Here is a 14,387-nt window from a genome sequence, read left to right as displayed (position 1 = left end):
AGACAAATCAAAACTCTGAAAATAACATAACTTATACCATCAGAAAAATCTCAACAACATAAATTCAATAACACTAATGGTGAATGTAGTGGGCCACATGAGCCTCTCAAAGACAAGGGAGCCCCACCATCTTTGAATGATTCATATAGCCTACTTCATTCAATGTTGGTTACATTTTCTTAGTGTTATTGGATTTATTTTATTGAGATCTTACCAATTGTATTAATGGCGTCATCATCGAAGATTCGGTATGCCTCTAAGAGTGTCATTATCGAAGCTTCAAAGCCTTTAAGACCTCTTTTTTTTTTAATTTTTTTTCTTTATCCTTTATCTTTACAAGCTACAAGGAGGAAAAAAGAGAGAGAAACAAAGAATGAAAAAAAGCCTCTAAATCACACCGAAGTTTCGATGACAACACTACCAGTACGATAAAAAAAGATCTTAAAGAGATGATTCTAACAATACTAAGAAAATTCAATGGTGATTTATGTGGGCTACTCTAGTTATTGATATAGGAACATTTTATGTCCTAACCACTTCATTATTAGCACATATATGTCGATCTAAATATTGAAGCAAGTTGATATAAGAATATTTTGTCATGACACCATGATCGAAAAATTATTTGTTCTCATGTGTTATCAAAGTTCCAAACAACCTTCTTCTATAGAGAAAAACAAAGACTTCCCAACAACTCATTAAGCTTATTATAAAATGTATATATATAGGAAATATTATAGGCACTACTCTAGTGTTGTAATATCTACTCTTACTATTGTATATTGATCTACACATATAAATAGAAAATGGTTGACTAACTAATAGGTTAAGCCTCCTACTTGTTCTCAACTTGGTATCAAAGCCCTCTACCATCAGAAATCCTCTCTCCTTATCCCAAACAGACTCTACTGCTGCTGTTGACTTCTCCCTCCACCAAACTAGTGTTGCAGCCTAGCCGACCTGCCACTCACAGGCTGCTGTCGGTGGTGCTTTCTTACAGCAGCAACCTCCTTCACTTCCAGAGCATAAGAATGATTCTCCCTTTCATGTTTTTGTTATTCCTTTTTATATTATGGGGACATCAACTCTAGCTATAATTGCTTTGTCCAACACTTAGCAAGTTGTTTTGTTGAAACTTACAAACACAAATGATCTCTATTAGCGAATGTAGATGAAGTCATATCTTCTTGGTCAGAGTGTCTTCCACTTTATTAATGGCTCAATGTCATGTCCTCCCTCTCATGTTTCTGACAGTTCTATTGGTTCTTCTTTGACAATCAACCCTTATTTTCTTTGTTGGAAGCAATATGATCAACTTATTTTGAGTGCGTCACTTTCCTCTCTTTTTATAGATGTATTACACCTTGTGGTAGATTGTCATACCTCACATTGTGTTAGGCACACTCTTGAGAAAGCTCTCACGTCTCCGCTTAATTCTTGCATTGTGCAACTTTACAGATCCTTTCAAGATCTTCGGCAAGGTGATGCTTCGGTTGTTATTACATGCAACAAGCAAAATTGAGATTTAAAGAATTGGTTGTTGTTGACCGTCCTATCTCCCTTGAAGACTTTAACCTCTATGTGTTTCATGGCCTTCGTGATGTGTTAAAAAACTTGGTAATCAACCTCGTGACCAAGGCAAAACTGCTGTCATATGCCAACCTTCATAGCCATCTCCTTACATGAGTTTCTACACAAGACCTTCCTTCAATCCATGGATGCAAACTCACCTCTACTGCCTCAACCACCTTCGCTACCCATGCAATCTGCCTATCTTACCATATCTTAGCACAACTCTAATTTCAGTCGTAATAGGGGTCATTCTAGTAGCAACTAGCGTCCTAACAACAATCATCACAGCCACCAAAATAGGTCAAACTTTCATTTAGTACCCCAAATACGCCCTACCTAATGTAATATGCATTGTTTAATTGTCTGATATGTTTCTTCTTCGATCTCTAACGATGGTGGAGCTACTATTAAAGGTGCTACTGCTGGCGCTAGACGTGGCAGACTGGGGAGCTGAGGGTGGCTGGTGGTTCTTTTTTCTGTGTTTTCCTTACCCTTTGTTTCTCCCCTCCCTCCTGTTCTTTCTCCTTTTCTCTATTTTGTTTTGGTTTCTCCTCTATTTTTGCTGGTGGTGGAGTTGCTGTCAATAGTGTTCAAGGCGGTTCTCGTGGCGGCGATGTGGAAGGCACGCGGTGGTAATTCTTCTCCCTTCTACTTTGTTTTCTCGTCTTTGTATCTCAAAACAATTCCTATCTTCTTTTCTCTCTTTTTCTTCTCCCAACTGTTTTCAAATGTTCCTCTATATTCCCCTCCCCCCCACTTGTTGATATCTTTGTCTAGTTTTTATAAGTAGGAAAAGGGGGAGAGAGGGCTACTACCTTTGTCAAGTCATGACACAGGGATAGGGTAGCCGTCTCAAGGTTGCCCGTAAGGCTTGTCCCCTCTGGATTTTCATCTTATGGTAGGTCATTGGTCATGGTTTGGGCAAGTAGGGGTCTTTATCAAGTTTTTTTTCGGGTTTTAGGAAAGAGAGTGAGCAGGAAAATGTAGGGGAGAAAAGCTTCTCCTTCCATTTCCTCTACGTGTCTAAGGGAAGAAGAAGACCCACGTTGTCGTTCAAAACGGCAACGTTTTTGTTTTTTTTAAGTGAACAGTGCAATGAAACGACATTGTTTTGGACAAAACGCCCCATTTCATTTAAAAGAGAAAAGGCGTCAAAACATTAATTTTTGAACTCAGTCCCTCTATTTGTGCCCCTTTTCTGTTTAGTCCTTGGTTTTGGATTTCTAAAATGAAGTCCCTAATTGGCCATCAAACTTTAATATTTATGCAATTAAGCCCCTAATTTGACCAAATTAAGTCTTAAAAATTATAATTTAACCTCAGAACTTTAATTTGTTTCAATTAAAGCCAAAATTGACTTACAAATTAATCTTTCTTTCAATCAAACCCTTCATAAATTCAATTAAAACTTCAATGAAATTCAATTGAGTCCATAAACATCTGATTTTGGACTTTTCTTCTTAAATTGAATTTTCTTTTTTCAACATGGTTCTCATCAGTCCAATATATACTATCAAATTTCAATTTTTATATTTTTAAACCTGCTCAACCAATTTGTGGGCGCTCCGACATTCTATTCTCACTGCTATTATTTTTTTTTCTTCTGACTATATATTTTTTTATTTTTTTTGTACTTTTTTTTTCATGCGGGGACCCAAAAGTAGATTACAACACATGTTTGGAGACTTAAACTATTTAATGAACATGTGACAATTAATTTCTTAATTAATTGCATTTGAACTTGCAATATACAATTCAAACAACTTTTTAGTGCTTTAATTATGAAGTTTTCATCAAGTATTATCTTACTCAACAACATCATTAATATTGTTAAACTTGTTTTACTAAATGAAATTTTGTTTGAATAATAATAAACATTATGTGCTGCTTTGTTTTTCATTATAATCATATGTATAGATTTATAGAGGCTCCGAGTGAAATTAATTTTTCTAAATACATGGCACTTAATAAAAAAATTACTTTGAATAATATAAGATTTCTCTCATGAAACACAATAATATACAAATCTAATATAATACGACTTATTTCAAGAGGAGATCATGTAAATCAAATCACAATTGGGTTACATAGAAAATAGATATCAAGAGGAGATCATGTAAATCAAAACACTTATTTCTAAAGTGGAGATATTCATTTTTTATGAAAGATTTTCTCTTTAATATCTATCTTGAAGATGGGCCCTCATTCTATAAAAGATATTAAAATTTGATTCCTTAATTTTTTAATATAAATTGATGAGAGGGAAGGGGGACTTCTAAAGATTCTCTTAGTTTCCAAAGGTAATATCTTTTTCTATTTTTTAATTTTATTTTCAATTGACAAAGATAAATTATTTCATAGTATGAAGGGAGTTTCTACATTAGATTTTGAAACCAATTCAAATTACACCATAATTCTCATAAAAAGAATGAAAGCACTAGCTATTAATTCACACTCCAATTGTTATTTTTATCCATTTTAAATTTGTTGAGTGATAAAACTTACCTTCTTTGAGTTTTTTTATTTATATTTATATTTCATAATAATGTATTAACATCATAAATATCTATTAATTTTTTTATTAAAAAATATCTTCAATAAAATAAAAATTGTTAATATGTTAAATAAATTCATTCCTGAGGAATACCAAGTCAAGTTCATTGAGAGACTCTAGCAACCCAATTTCCTGAGGAATGGAACCAGAGAGTTTGTTACCCCAAAGATAGAGTATGGATAGACTTGTTAAGTTTCCAACAGAGAAGGGGATCAAACCAATGAGATTATTTTGCTGTAGTGATACTTGAATGAGCATGGTCAAGTTCCCAATAGAAGAAGGAATGGAACCAAAGAGTTTGTTACTCCAAAGATAGAGGTTAGATAGGCTTGTCAAGTTTCCAATAGAAGAAGGGATGGGACCAGAGAGTTGGTTCATAGAAAGAGCAAGGAAATATAAATTTCTTAAATTTCCAATGGAATAAGGGGTTTTACCGGTTAAAACATTACTTCCCAAGTCAAGTTGATTGAGAGACTCTAACAACCCAATTTCTTGAGGATTGGAACCATAAAGTTGGTTCTCATAAAGATCAAGGAAAAATAAGTTTTTTAATTTTCCAATTTCATGTGGGATGGTTCCAGAAAGAGAATTGTTCGCAAGGTCAAGAACAAAAAGATTACGGAAGGCTGAGAAGTTGAAATCATCAAGCGTACCTCTCAAGCCAAAACTTTCAAGTGTCAAATTGGTGACGCTTCCATAATTTCCACAGGTGATTCCAATCCAGTTAATGCAAGGGCTGATGCCGACCCAAGAGGAAAGGAGAGATTGGCTTTGGTTGTCAAGACTGGCTTTCCATTGGAGAAGAGCCTCAGCTTCTGTATTATTATTACCAAATGGTGAAGTTGTGGAGGAAGTGTGTTCAGCTAAAGCAAAGAAGGAAGAAGAGCTGAATATGTGAAGGAGCAAAAACAGGATGTGGAGAAAGAAGGAGAAGAATGGTTTGTTTAGTAAGGACGTCGTCATGGTGTGTTTTTCAAGAGACATAGGATATGGTTTGCTATGGTACTAGATTAGGCTCTTCCATGGAGAGGTATTTATAGGCAGGAAAACATGATATATTGGAATTGTTTTTTTTTTTTTTTTAAATCATTGATTATTACATCTCTTCTCTAATTAAGTTGAAATTAAATCATTGGAGAAGAATGGCTAGTGATAGTGCATAAAATCTAAATAAATAAATAAATTTATTATTATTTTCAAACACGAACTACTTAGAGTACGTAGTAAAATTTAATTGTATTTTTTTTATACAAAATGGCTAAATGAGCTGATCTACAACGAATTCCTCGTTAAATCACTCTCTGTAACTGACAGAGGGCTAAAGAATGGCATTCTTCATATATACACCAATAAAAAAAATACATTGAATGGTATTATATTATTTTTTATATTAATTTAATTAATTTATTTTATATTTGATTTGATTTTATATTATATTATTTTATTTATTTTTCTACTTTTATTCAATGTATTTTTTTTTATATAAAAAAATACATTGAATGGTATTATTGAAGCTTCAATCCTGCCCATCATGGTTGAATGGTAGCCCTTATCGATAGTCTATGTCTCCTTGAATTGGGAATGAGGGCAAATATATATAACAATTAGCTCTGTGTAGCTTCAGTCGGCAAAAAAACTAATCATTAGAAAATTCAACATCAAGTTAGAAATTCATTGGTTGGTAGAGTGGGTCTTGCTGCTATCGTGTTCTTTGGGAATGAGGGCAATTTTATCTACAAGATTCTACAATGAAAGTTTCACCGACCAATAAACTGTTATCATGTTCTATGGGTTTGAATTTTCTAATGAAATGATGGAAATTCATTGGATGGTAGAGTGGGTCTTGCTGCTACCTTTTCTTACGGTTGATTATTTTGCGTTATACAGTGGATTGATATTAATTTTTTTAAAAAATTTAAGAATATAAAATATATTTTAAACCCTTTTAATTTAATAGCAATGAAGGTCTGGTGGCAATACAAGACTATTTTTTTTATATTTTTTTTTATTCCAAACAAAAATGCTAATTATTTTTTTATTAAAAAATTTGATTTTATATTAAATTATTTTATTTATTTTTCTACTTTAATTCAATGTATTTTTTTTTATATAAAAAATACATTGAATGGTATTAATGAAGTTTCAATCCTGCCCATCATGGTTGAATGGTAGCCATTATCGATAGTCTATGTCTCCTTGTATTGGGAATTAGGGCAAATATATATAACAATTAGCTCTGTGTAGCTTCAGTCGGCAAAAAACTAATCATTAGAAAATTCAACATCAAGTTAGAAATTCATTGATTGTTAAAGTGGGTCTTGCTGCTATCGTGTTCTTTGGGAATGAGGGCAATTTTATCTACAAGATTCCACAATGAAAGTTTCACTGACCAATAGACTGTTATCATGTTCTATGGGTTTGAATTTTCTAATGAAATGATGGAAATTCATTGGATGGTAGAGTGGGTCTTGCTGCTACCTTCTTACAGTTGATTATTTTCTTTGTTCTTTTAATTGTTTCAGCGATAACTTAAAATTTCATTCCGTAGTGTATTGATCTTCAATTTAAAATCAAAATATTCTCAAACCCTTCATGCAAAGAAAAACAAATTCTAACGCATAAAACAATAAAGAAAAAAAGTTTGATGATGAAATTCATATTACAAAAATTTATTGTTCCAATTGATAATTGAAAAGAAGTAGCTAAGCACTATGAGATTAAGAGATCTCCCAAACTTACTGTGCAAAATGCCTTAGGCAGTGGAGGCCACTTAGCTGTAAGCTCGAAAGAAATTTTTTCCATTGTAGGCCGAGATTGGGGATTGGGATGCAAGCATGCAAGTGCAATTTTTATCATGTGGACAACGCCCTCTGCTGCTGCATTTTCAGGAAGCAATATGCGTTGGTCTAACACATCCTTCAATGGTGTATGTTGAGCAATTGGTCGCATCGATGATGATGAAGAAGATCCTGGTGATAAGAGTGTTGAAATGAGATCGCCTGGGTGCCTTCCTGTCATCACCTCCATTGTTACCACTCCGAAGCTATAGACATCGCATTTTTCAGTCACCTTCATTGTGTAAGCTAGCTCTGCCAAAAAAACATGATTATGCATGGTTTTTTTTATCAAATAGTTGAAAGAAAAGACTCTATAAGAAAAGCTAAAAAAACACTATATATTGTTTTCACTATTACACATGATATAATAACTTAATGTTGAAAAAAAGCTACGCACCTGGAGCAGTATATCCAAAAGTACCTGCAAATGAGGTCCAATTGGATGAGTCAGGCATCAATAGTCTAGCTGTGCCAAAGTCGGTGACGTGTGCTTCATATTCCAAGTCCAGAAGGATATTATTGCTGGTAATGTCTCGGTGAATGATCGGAGGAGAGCAAGAATGGTGTAGATAGGATAAAGCTCCACCCACCCCTTTCACAACGTTTAGCCTTCTCATCCAATCGAACTCAATTGCTTGTTCCTCACTGGTTATAATCTTTCTCAAGCTTCCTCTTTCAATGAACTCGTAAACCAAAAAAGAATGCTTTGCATGTGAGCAAAATCCATACAATTTCACAATATTTCGATGTCGAATATTTGCCAACACACAAACTTCCTTTTTAAAAGCTTTAAAATCAGACAACTTTTCTGTTTGTGATTGGTGAAGTTTCTTCACAGCAACCACCTGTTCTGTTGGCATCACTGCTTTATAAACAGTTCCATATCCTCCTTCGCCAATGCAGTAGTTGGAGTTGAATTCCTCTGTAGCTTCAACGATATTCTCATACAACTTCTTCCCATCATGGCCCAATATCGTGAATATGTTTCGATCTTGTTCATTTTCTGGCTCAACGTTTCTCTTCCTAGCTCTTTTGCAGAGAATGGATAAAGCTCCAATCACAACAACCACTAAAAGTAAGCTTCCTAAAAGAGGGAGTACAATCAAAACCACAAGTTTGTTGCTCTTTCTCTTAACAGTTTTGCTGCTTCTTGGAAGATTGCACGGCTTTAGACCACTGGCGTTGCCACATATACCCATATTATCCTTTAATGCCTCAAATGAAGCGTTGTGGAAGGCTTTGATATCGGGAATGGGGCCTTGTAGCTTATTGGATGATATATCCACAGTTGTTAAGCTTAACATGTCTTTGAAAGTGCTCGGAATCCGTCCAGAAAGCATGTTGTGAGAGACATTCAGAGTTTCCAACATTTGCAGTTGCCCAAGTTGCCTCGGTATCTCTCGAGTCAGGAAATTGCAGCTAAGATCAAGATCTCGAAGAGAAAGGATAAAGCCTATCTCACCTGGAATGCTTTCTCTAAAGTTATTACCGCTGAGGTTCAGCAACAATAAATTCGAGCATTCCCCAAGTTGTTTTGGAATCGATCCACTCAGATTATTAGATGCTAAATTAAGGAATTGAAGATTGGAAAGCATGATAATATCTAAGGGAATGGCACCTAAAAGATGGTTGTTGTTAAGGAGAAGCTTGTACAACAACTTCAAAACCCCTAAATCTTTTGGGATGGCTCCTTTTAACTGATTTGATGACAGATCTATCAATTGCAATTGAGTAGCCTTCCCAAGCTCTGGTGGTATCTCACCAGAAACATTATTGTTTGAGATTTTTAGGCTTGTCATGTTACGACAATCTCCCCATTTTGAAGAAAGCTCACCATAAAAATTATTGTAACTCAAATCAATATAATCCAAATGTGGATAGACACCAAAAGCCTCAGAAATATTTCCTGTTAATTGATTCCACTCAAGCCTTACTCGGTATAAACCAGTACAATTCTTCAAGCTTTTCGGGATTGAACCTGAGAAGTAGTTGTAGCAAAGAGTAAAGTTTTCCAATACTCCTCCATGGCATAAATCTACTGGTAAATGACCCGTGAATTCGTTGATACCCAAAGACAAATCCTTCAAATGGGTGAGATTGTTCATCTCTGAGGGCAATGGGCCATGAAATTTGTTGTCATGTAATCTCAAGTCCACAAGCAATTTAAGTTGTCCTATTTCTGAAGGAAGACATCCAGATAAATTATTGTGACTAAGGTAAAGTATAGTAAGCATTGTCATGTTACCAATAGAAGAAGGGATGATACCAGAGAGTGGGTTATCGTAAAGATTAAGAAAAGATAAACTTCTTAATTTTCCAATGGAGTAAGGGATTCTATCAGTTAAAACATTATTTGACAAGTCAAGGTCATTAAGAGACTCTAGCAACCCAATTTCCTGAGGAATGGAACCAGAGAGTTTGTTATTCCAAAGATAGAACTTAAATAGGCTTGTCAAGTTTCCAATAGAAGAAGGGATGGGACCAGAGAGCTGGTTCCTAGAAAGACCAAGGATAGATAAATTTCTTAATTTTCCAATGGAATAAGGGATTTTACCAGTTAAAACATTGCTTGACAAGTCAAGTTGATTGAGAGACTCTAGCAACCCAATTTCCTGAGGAATGGAACCAGAGAGTTTGTTATCCCAAATATAAAGCTTAGATAGGCTTGTCAAGTTTCCAATAGAAGAAGGGATGGGACCAAAGAGTTGGTTCCTAGAAAGACCAAGGTGAGACAAATTTCTTAATTTTCCAATGGAATAAGGGATTCTACCGGTTAAAACATTAATTGACAAGTCAAGTTTATTGAGAGACTCTAGCAATTCAATTTCTTGAGGAATGGAACCAGAGAGTTTGTTACCCCAAAGATAGAGTATGGATAGGCTTGTCAAGTTTCCAATAGAAGAAGGGATGGAACCAGAAAGTTGGTTCTCGTAAAGAACAAGGAAAAATAAGTTTTTTAATTTTCCAATTTCATGTGGGATGGTTCCAGAAAGAGAATTGTTCGCAAGGTCAAGAACAAAAAGATTACGGAAGGCTGAGAAGTTGAAATCATCAAGCGTACCTCTCAAGCCAAAACTTTCAAGTGTCAAATTGGTGACGCTTCCATAATTTCCACAGGTGATTCCAATCCAGTTAATGCAAGGGCTGATGCCGACCCAAGAGGAAAGGAGAGATTGGCTTTGGTTGTCAAGACTGGCTTTCCATTGGAGAAGAGCCTCAGCTTCTGTATTATTATTACCAAATGGTGAAGTTGTGGAGGAAGTGTGTTCAGCTAAAGCAAAGAAGGAAGAAGAGCTGAATATGTGAAGGAGCAAAAACAGGATGTGGAGAAAGAAGGAGAAGAATGGTTTGTTTAGTAAGGACGTCGTCATGGTGTGTTTTTCAAGAGACATAGGATATGGTTTGCTATGGTACTAGATTTGGCTCTTCCATGGAGAGGTATTTATAGACGTAGGATATATTGGAATTGTTTTTAATATCATTGATTATTACATCTCTTCTCTAATTAAGTTGAAATTAACTACTTAGATACATACTTTGTAAAATTTATTATTATTTTCAAACACGAACTACTTAGATACATGCTCTGTAAAATTTAATTGTATTTTTTTATACAAAATATTTTATCCTTTATAATGACGTGAGACACTTGGAATTTCCAGTTCACCAATAATTTCCATATTTTCCACTGAAAAGATAAATGGAAAAGTGTATGTGAATAGAGACAATTGAGAAGACTATAGATCAGTACACTTGAAGTAACAACCACGGGAACAGAAAAATGAGGCTCCTATCCCAGGGCGGAACTAGAATTATTTATTAGGGGGAGCCAAAATTAATATAACAAGATTATAATATTTATTTTAATTTATTGTATACGAGTTGTAAAACAAAAACTTATATAATTTAGTTTTATTCAAATAATTTACTACAAACATATAATAACATTTGTATAAGGTAAAAGGCTTGGAGTAATACCAAATTAAGTCAAAGCAGTGAAGTTAATCTCATCTTTATAATGTATCTATCACTTTAATGTTGTTGGTCTTTATACCTATCAAATATAAATATACAAAGTATATAAGAAACATTAACTAAAGCGAAGCATTATTTATGTTTGATAAACTTTGAAATAAAACAAAAAAGTAATAAAAAATGATTCTTACATATTTATTTTAATTGTGCTCGTTGTTTCTTTCATAGAATAGAAATCATCGATTATCATATCAATTGTGAATCTTTCAGCAATTTCTTTTTTTATATAGACAATCAAATAATTTGCAAGAAAACCATCCTCCATCCGATTGTAAAGTCTTGTTTTAACAATCTTCATCGTTGAAAAAGTTCGTTCGTTCAATAGGTTGTGAGTTATCAATATTTTTTCTTAAAAAAAAATCAATTCTTTTTATTTTATTCATGATTCAATCTAAAATCAAAACATATATAGTAAGAAAAAATTGATAATTTTGGTGGCTCTGCTAAAAAACAAAACATAAAAAATCCAAGCATAATCAAAACAAACCAATTTAAAATATATCTAATTAATTTTAAAAAAATCACTATAACAAGAATTTAAAAAATAATTGGTAAAACTAGCAGATTTAAGGGGGAAAAAAGGAGCAAAAATGATAGAATTATATATATATATATATAAACCCCATCAAATTATTAACAAACATCTCAAACAAAACAAAAATAGATTTTAAATTTAAGTTATCTTTTTTTGTTTGATGAAAGATAAATTAATTAGTGACTCTGTTTTAATTTTTTATAAAAAAATTTACTCAAGATTTTGTTTTTATTTATATATTTGATTGCTGTATAATTTATATTAGGACAAATTAAGTGCTCTATTTTTTTATATATAAAATAATATTTTTTATATTGTTTTTTTTCCACGTAAGTTAAGAATAAATTCAAAGAAAATCAAAAATAAAGTTAAGAACCACCTCTTTACTTTCTTCTCATATTTCATTACCCAGTAATGAAACAAAATTTAAAATGAATCAAGGGGGGGGCCCGGGGCCCTGCTTGCCCCCCCTTGCTTCCGCCCCTGCTCCTATCAATTCATTTTTCTGAAGTTCCTTATCAATCCACGTCAACCGATTATAATTTTATTTTTATAAGAAAACATTTAAACTATTCTATCTTTCTAGTATCTTAAATAAAAATATTAATTATTTTTTTTCTAATTTTTTTTTATTTTTTATAAAAAATATTTAAATTACACTTGAAGTATTCTAAATATATTTTTTTTTATAAATATTTTCTATTTTTTATAAAAAAAATTTAAACTATCCTTGAATAATCCTAAACATAAATTCTAATTAGTTTTTTTTATACTTTTTTTTATTTTATATAAAAAAAATATTTTAACTACCCTTGAAGTATTCTAAACAGAAATGCTAATTAATGTTTTATATATATAACATTTAAACTACATTCGAAATATCCTAAATAATGTTTTTATAATATTTTTTATAAAAACAAATTAAATTATCCTTGAAAGTTTTCTACAAATAAATTCTAATTAATAATTTTTATAATTTTTTTTATTTGTTATAAAAAAAAATATTTAAACTACTCTTCAAGTATCCTAAACTTAAATACTAATTAATTTTTTTAATATTTTTTCATATAAAAAATTAAATTATCCTTAAAGTATCCTAAACAAAATACTAATTAATTTTTATCCACACATATTTATGAATGGTACTTTACCTCATGTGAACACATTTTCTTCCCCTTTTCATTTTTTATATCTAATTTTTTAATTTATAGCACTCTAGAGGAATAACATAACTTTAACTATATTTATGTGTTATTGGTTTGCTTTGTTATATTATTATCAGAACCTAATAAATTAATCCAAAATCATGATATTATGGGTTTGCTTTGTTATATTATTATCAGACCTAATAAATTAATCAAAATCATAATATTTTTTTTAGTTTTTAAAAATTTAGTTTTGATATTAACATGATATGAAAATATTAAAAAAATATTAATTTAAAATAAATAAAAAAATAAAAAATTTTACAAAAAACAAATATTAAGACAGAGGATTCTGGACCCGGTGGCACCTCAAGATCTGCACGGGAGGATGAGGCACGGGCTTCCATGAGCTCATGTACACAAAAACACTATGTGCAAATTGCTCTACGAGAAAGTTATTGGCAATATCTATACAAGTGGTCACCATATTATATAAAATTTATAAAATTCAAACTAATAATACGTTTTTCATTTATTGATTCTACATTCCGTTCAAAAAAGGTCACAGACAGACAAGCAAATTGAAGCACATGGGCCCGCTCTATATATACTTTCTTTACTCCAAATTTAGTATTAATGGATACACTGTTATCGTGTTCTTTGGGTTTGAATTTTCTAATGGAAATTCATTTCATTAGAAAATTCAACATCAAGTTGGAAATTCATTGGTTGGTAGAGTGGGTCTTGCTGCTATCGTGTTCATATACTGTTATCGTGTTCTTTGGGTTTGAATATTCTAATGGAAATTCATTTCATTAGAAAATGCAACATCAAGTTGGAAATTCATTGGTTGGTAGAGTGGATCTTGCTGCTATCGTGTTCTACATATGACATGGACATTTCACGAATGAGAGATGGCATGAGAATGAGGTTTCAATGGAAGATATTGTAATTGATGTGAGACACTTGTGGGTGTTTTTTTTTTTTATAGCAATTTGATCAACTAATTCAATATATTCAATGGAAGATATTGTAATTGACGTGAGACACACTTGTGGGTGTATCTTGCAATTTCCAGTTCATCAATAATTTCTTCTCCCTTTCCATATTTTCCACTGAAAAGATAATGGAAAAGTGTATGTGAGAGAGACTCACCAAATTAATTTCCATAATGGAGGGCCAACGTTGACGAAGAGACTGAGAAGACTATGGATCAGTACCGTAACAACCACGGAACAAGTCAAACAAGTATGGTTTATAATACAATTAGTTTTAATTGTTTGGATTCTAAATTTATTTTTTAAAAAATATCAATTTAAATTTTTATAAATTTTAAAGTTATTGAAGATTTATATGATTGTTAATTTTAAAGCCCGTTAAAATTAGTTGAAATGTATATAAATTTATCTGAACATCCAAATTAATAATAATGATAAAAAAATATGGTCCTTCAAGGAGGCTGGTTAAGTTCTTATAAATCCATTTTTCCGAATTCTTGGATCTTGTTACAGACTTAGATTGTTGTTAAAAGTAAGTTCCATGAGGGAAAGCTGGAGTTGATGTGAATATCTTTTTCTACTGCAATGGTAAAATTAAATTATTCTAAACAAAAATGCTAATTAATTTTTATAAACACCATTTTTTAACGTATCTTGAAAGTTTTTTCTAGCAATTTGATCACTAATTCAATATATTCAATGGAAGATATT

At 32.2% G+C, this 14,387-nt stretch overlaps 1 protein-coding gene across 1 annotated transcript; it reads right to left on the bottom strand.

Annotated features, from left to right (window-relative positions):
* Window positions 1-6,753: 6,753 nt before the first annotated feature.
* On the bottom strand, window positions 6,754-10,368 carry LOC118056649 (uncharacterized). The gene is made up of 2 exons (XM_035068917.2): window positions 7,361-10,368; window positions 6,754-7,215 (listed from the first exon to the last, which is right to left on the bottom strand). The coding sequence occupies exons 1-2, from the start codon at window positions 10,353-10,355 to the stop codon at window positions 6,836-6,838; spliced, it is 3,375 nt and encodes a 1,124-aa protein (XP_034924808.1). The 5' UTR covers window positions 10,356-10,368; the 3' UTR covers window positions 6,754-6,835.
* Between the last annotated feature and the right edge of the window lie 4,019 nt (window positions 10,369-14,387).

Source organism: Populus alba, chromosome 19 (assembly GCF_005239225.2).
Source record: "Populus alba chromosome 19, ASM523922v2, whole genome shotgun sequence".
Lineage (NCBI taxonomy): Eukaryota > Viridiplantae > Streptophyta > Magnoliopsida > Malpighiales > Salicaceae > Populus > Populus alba.
The sequence above is the reverse complement of the archived record's forward strand: the minus strand, read 5'-3'. Positions and strand labels throughout refer to the sequence as shown.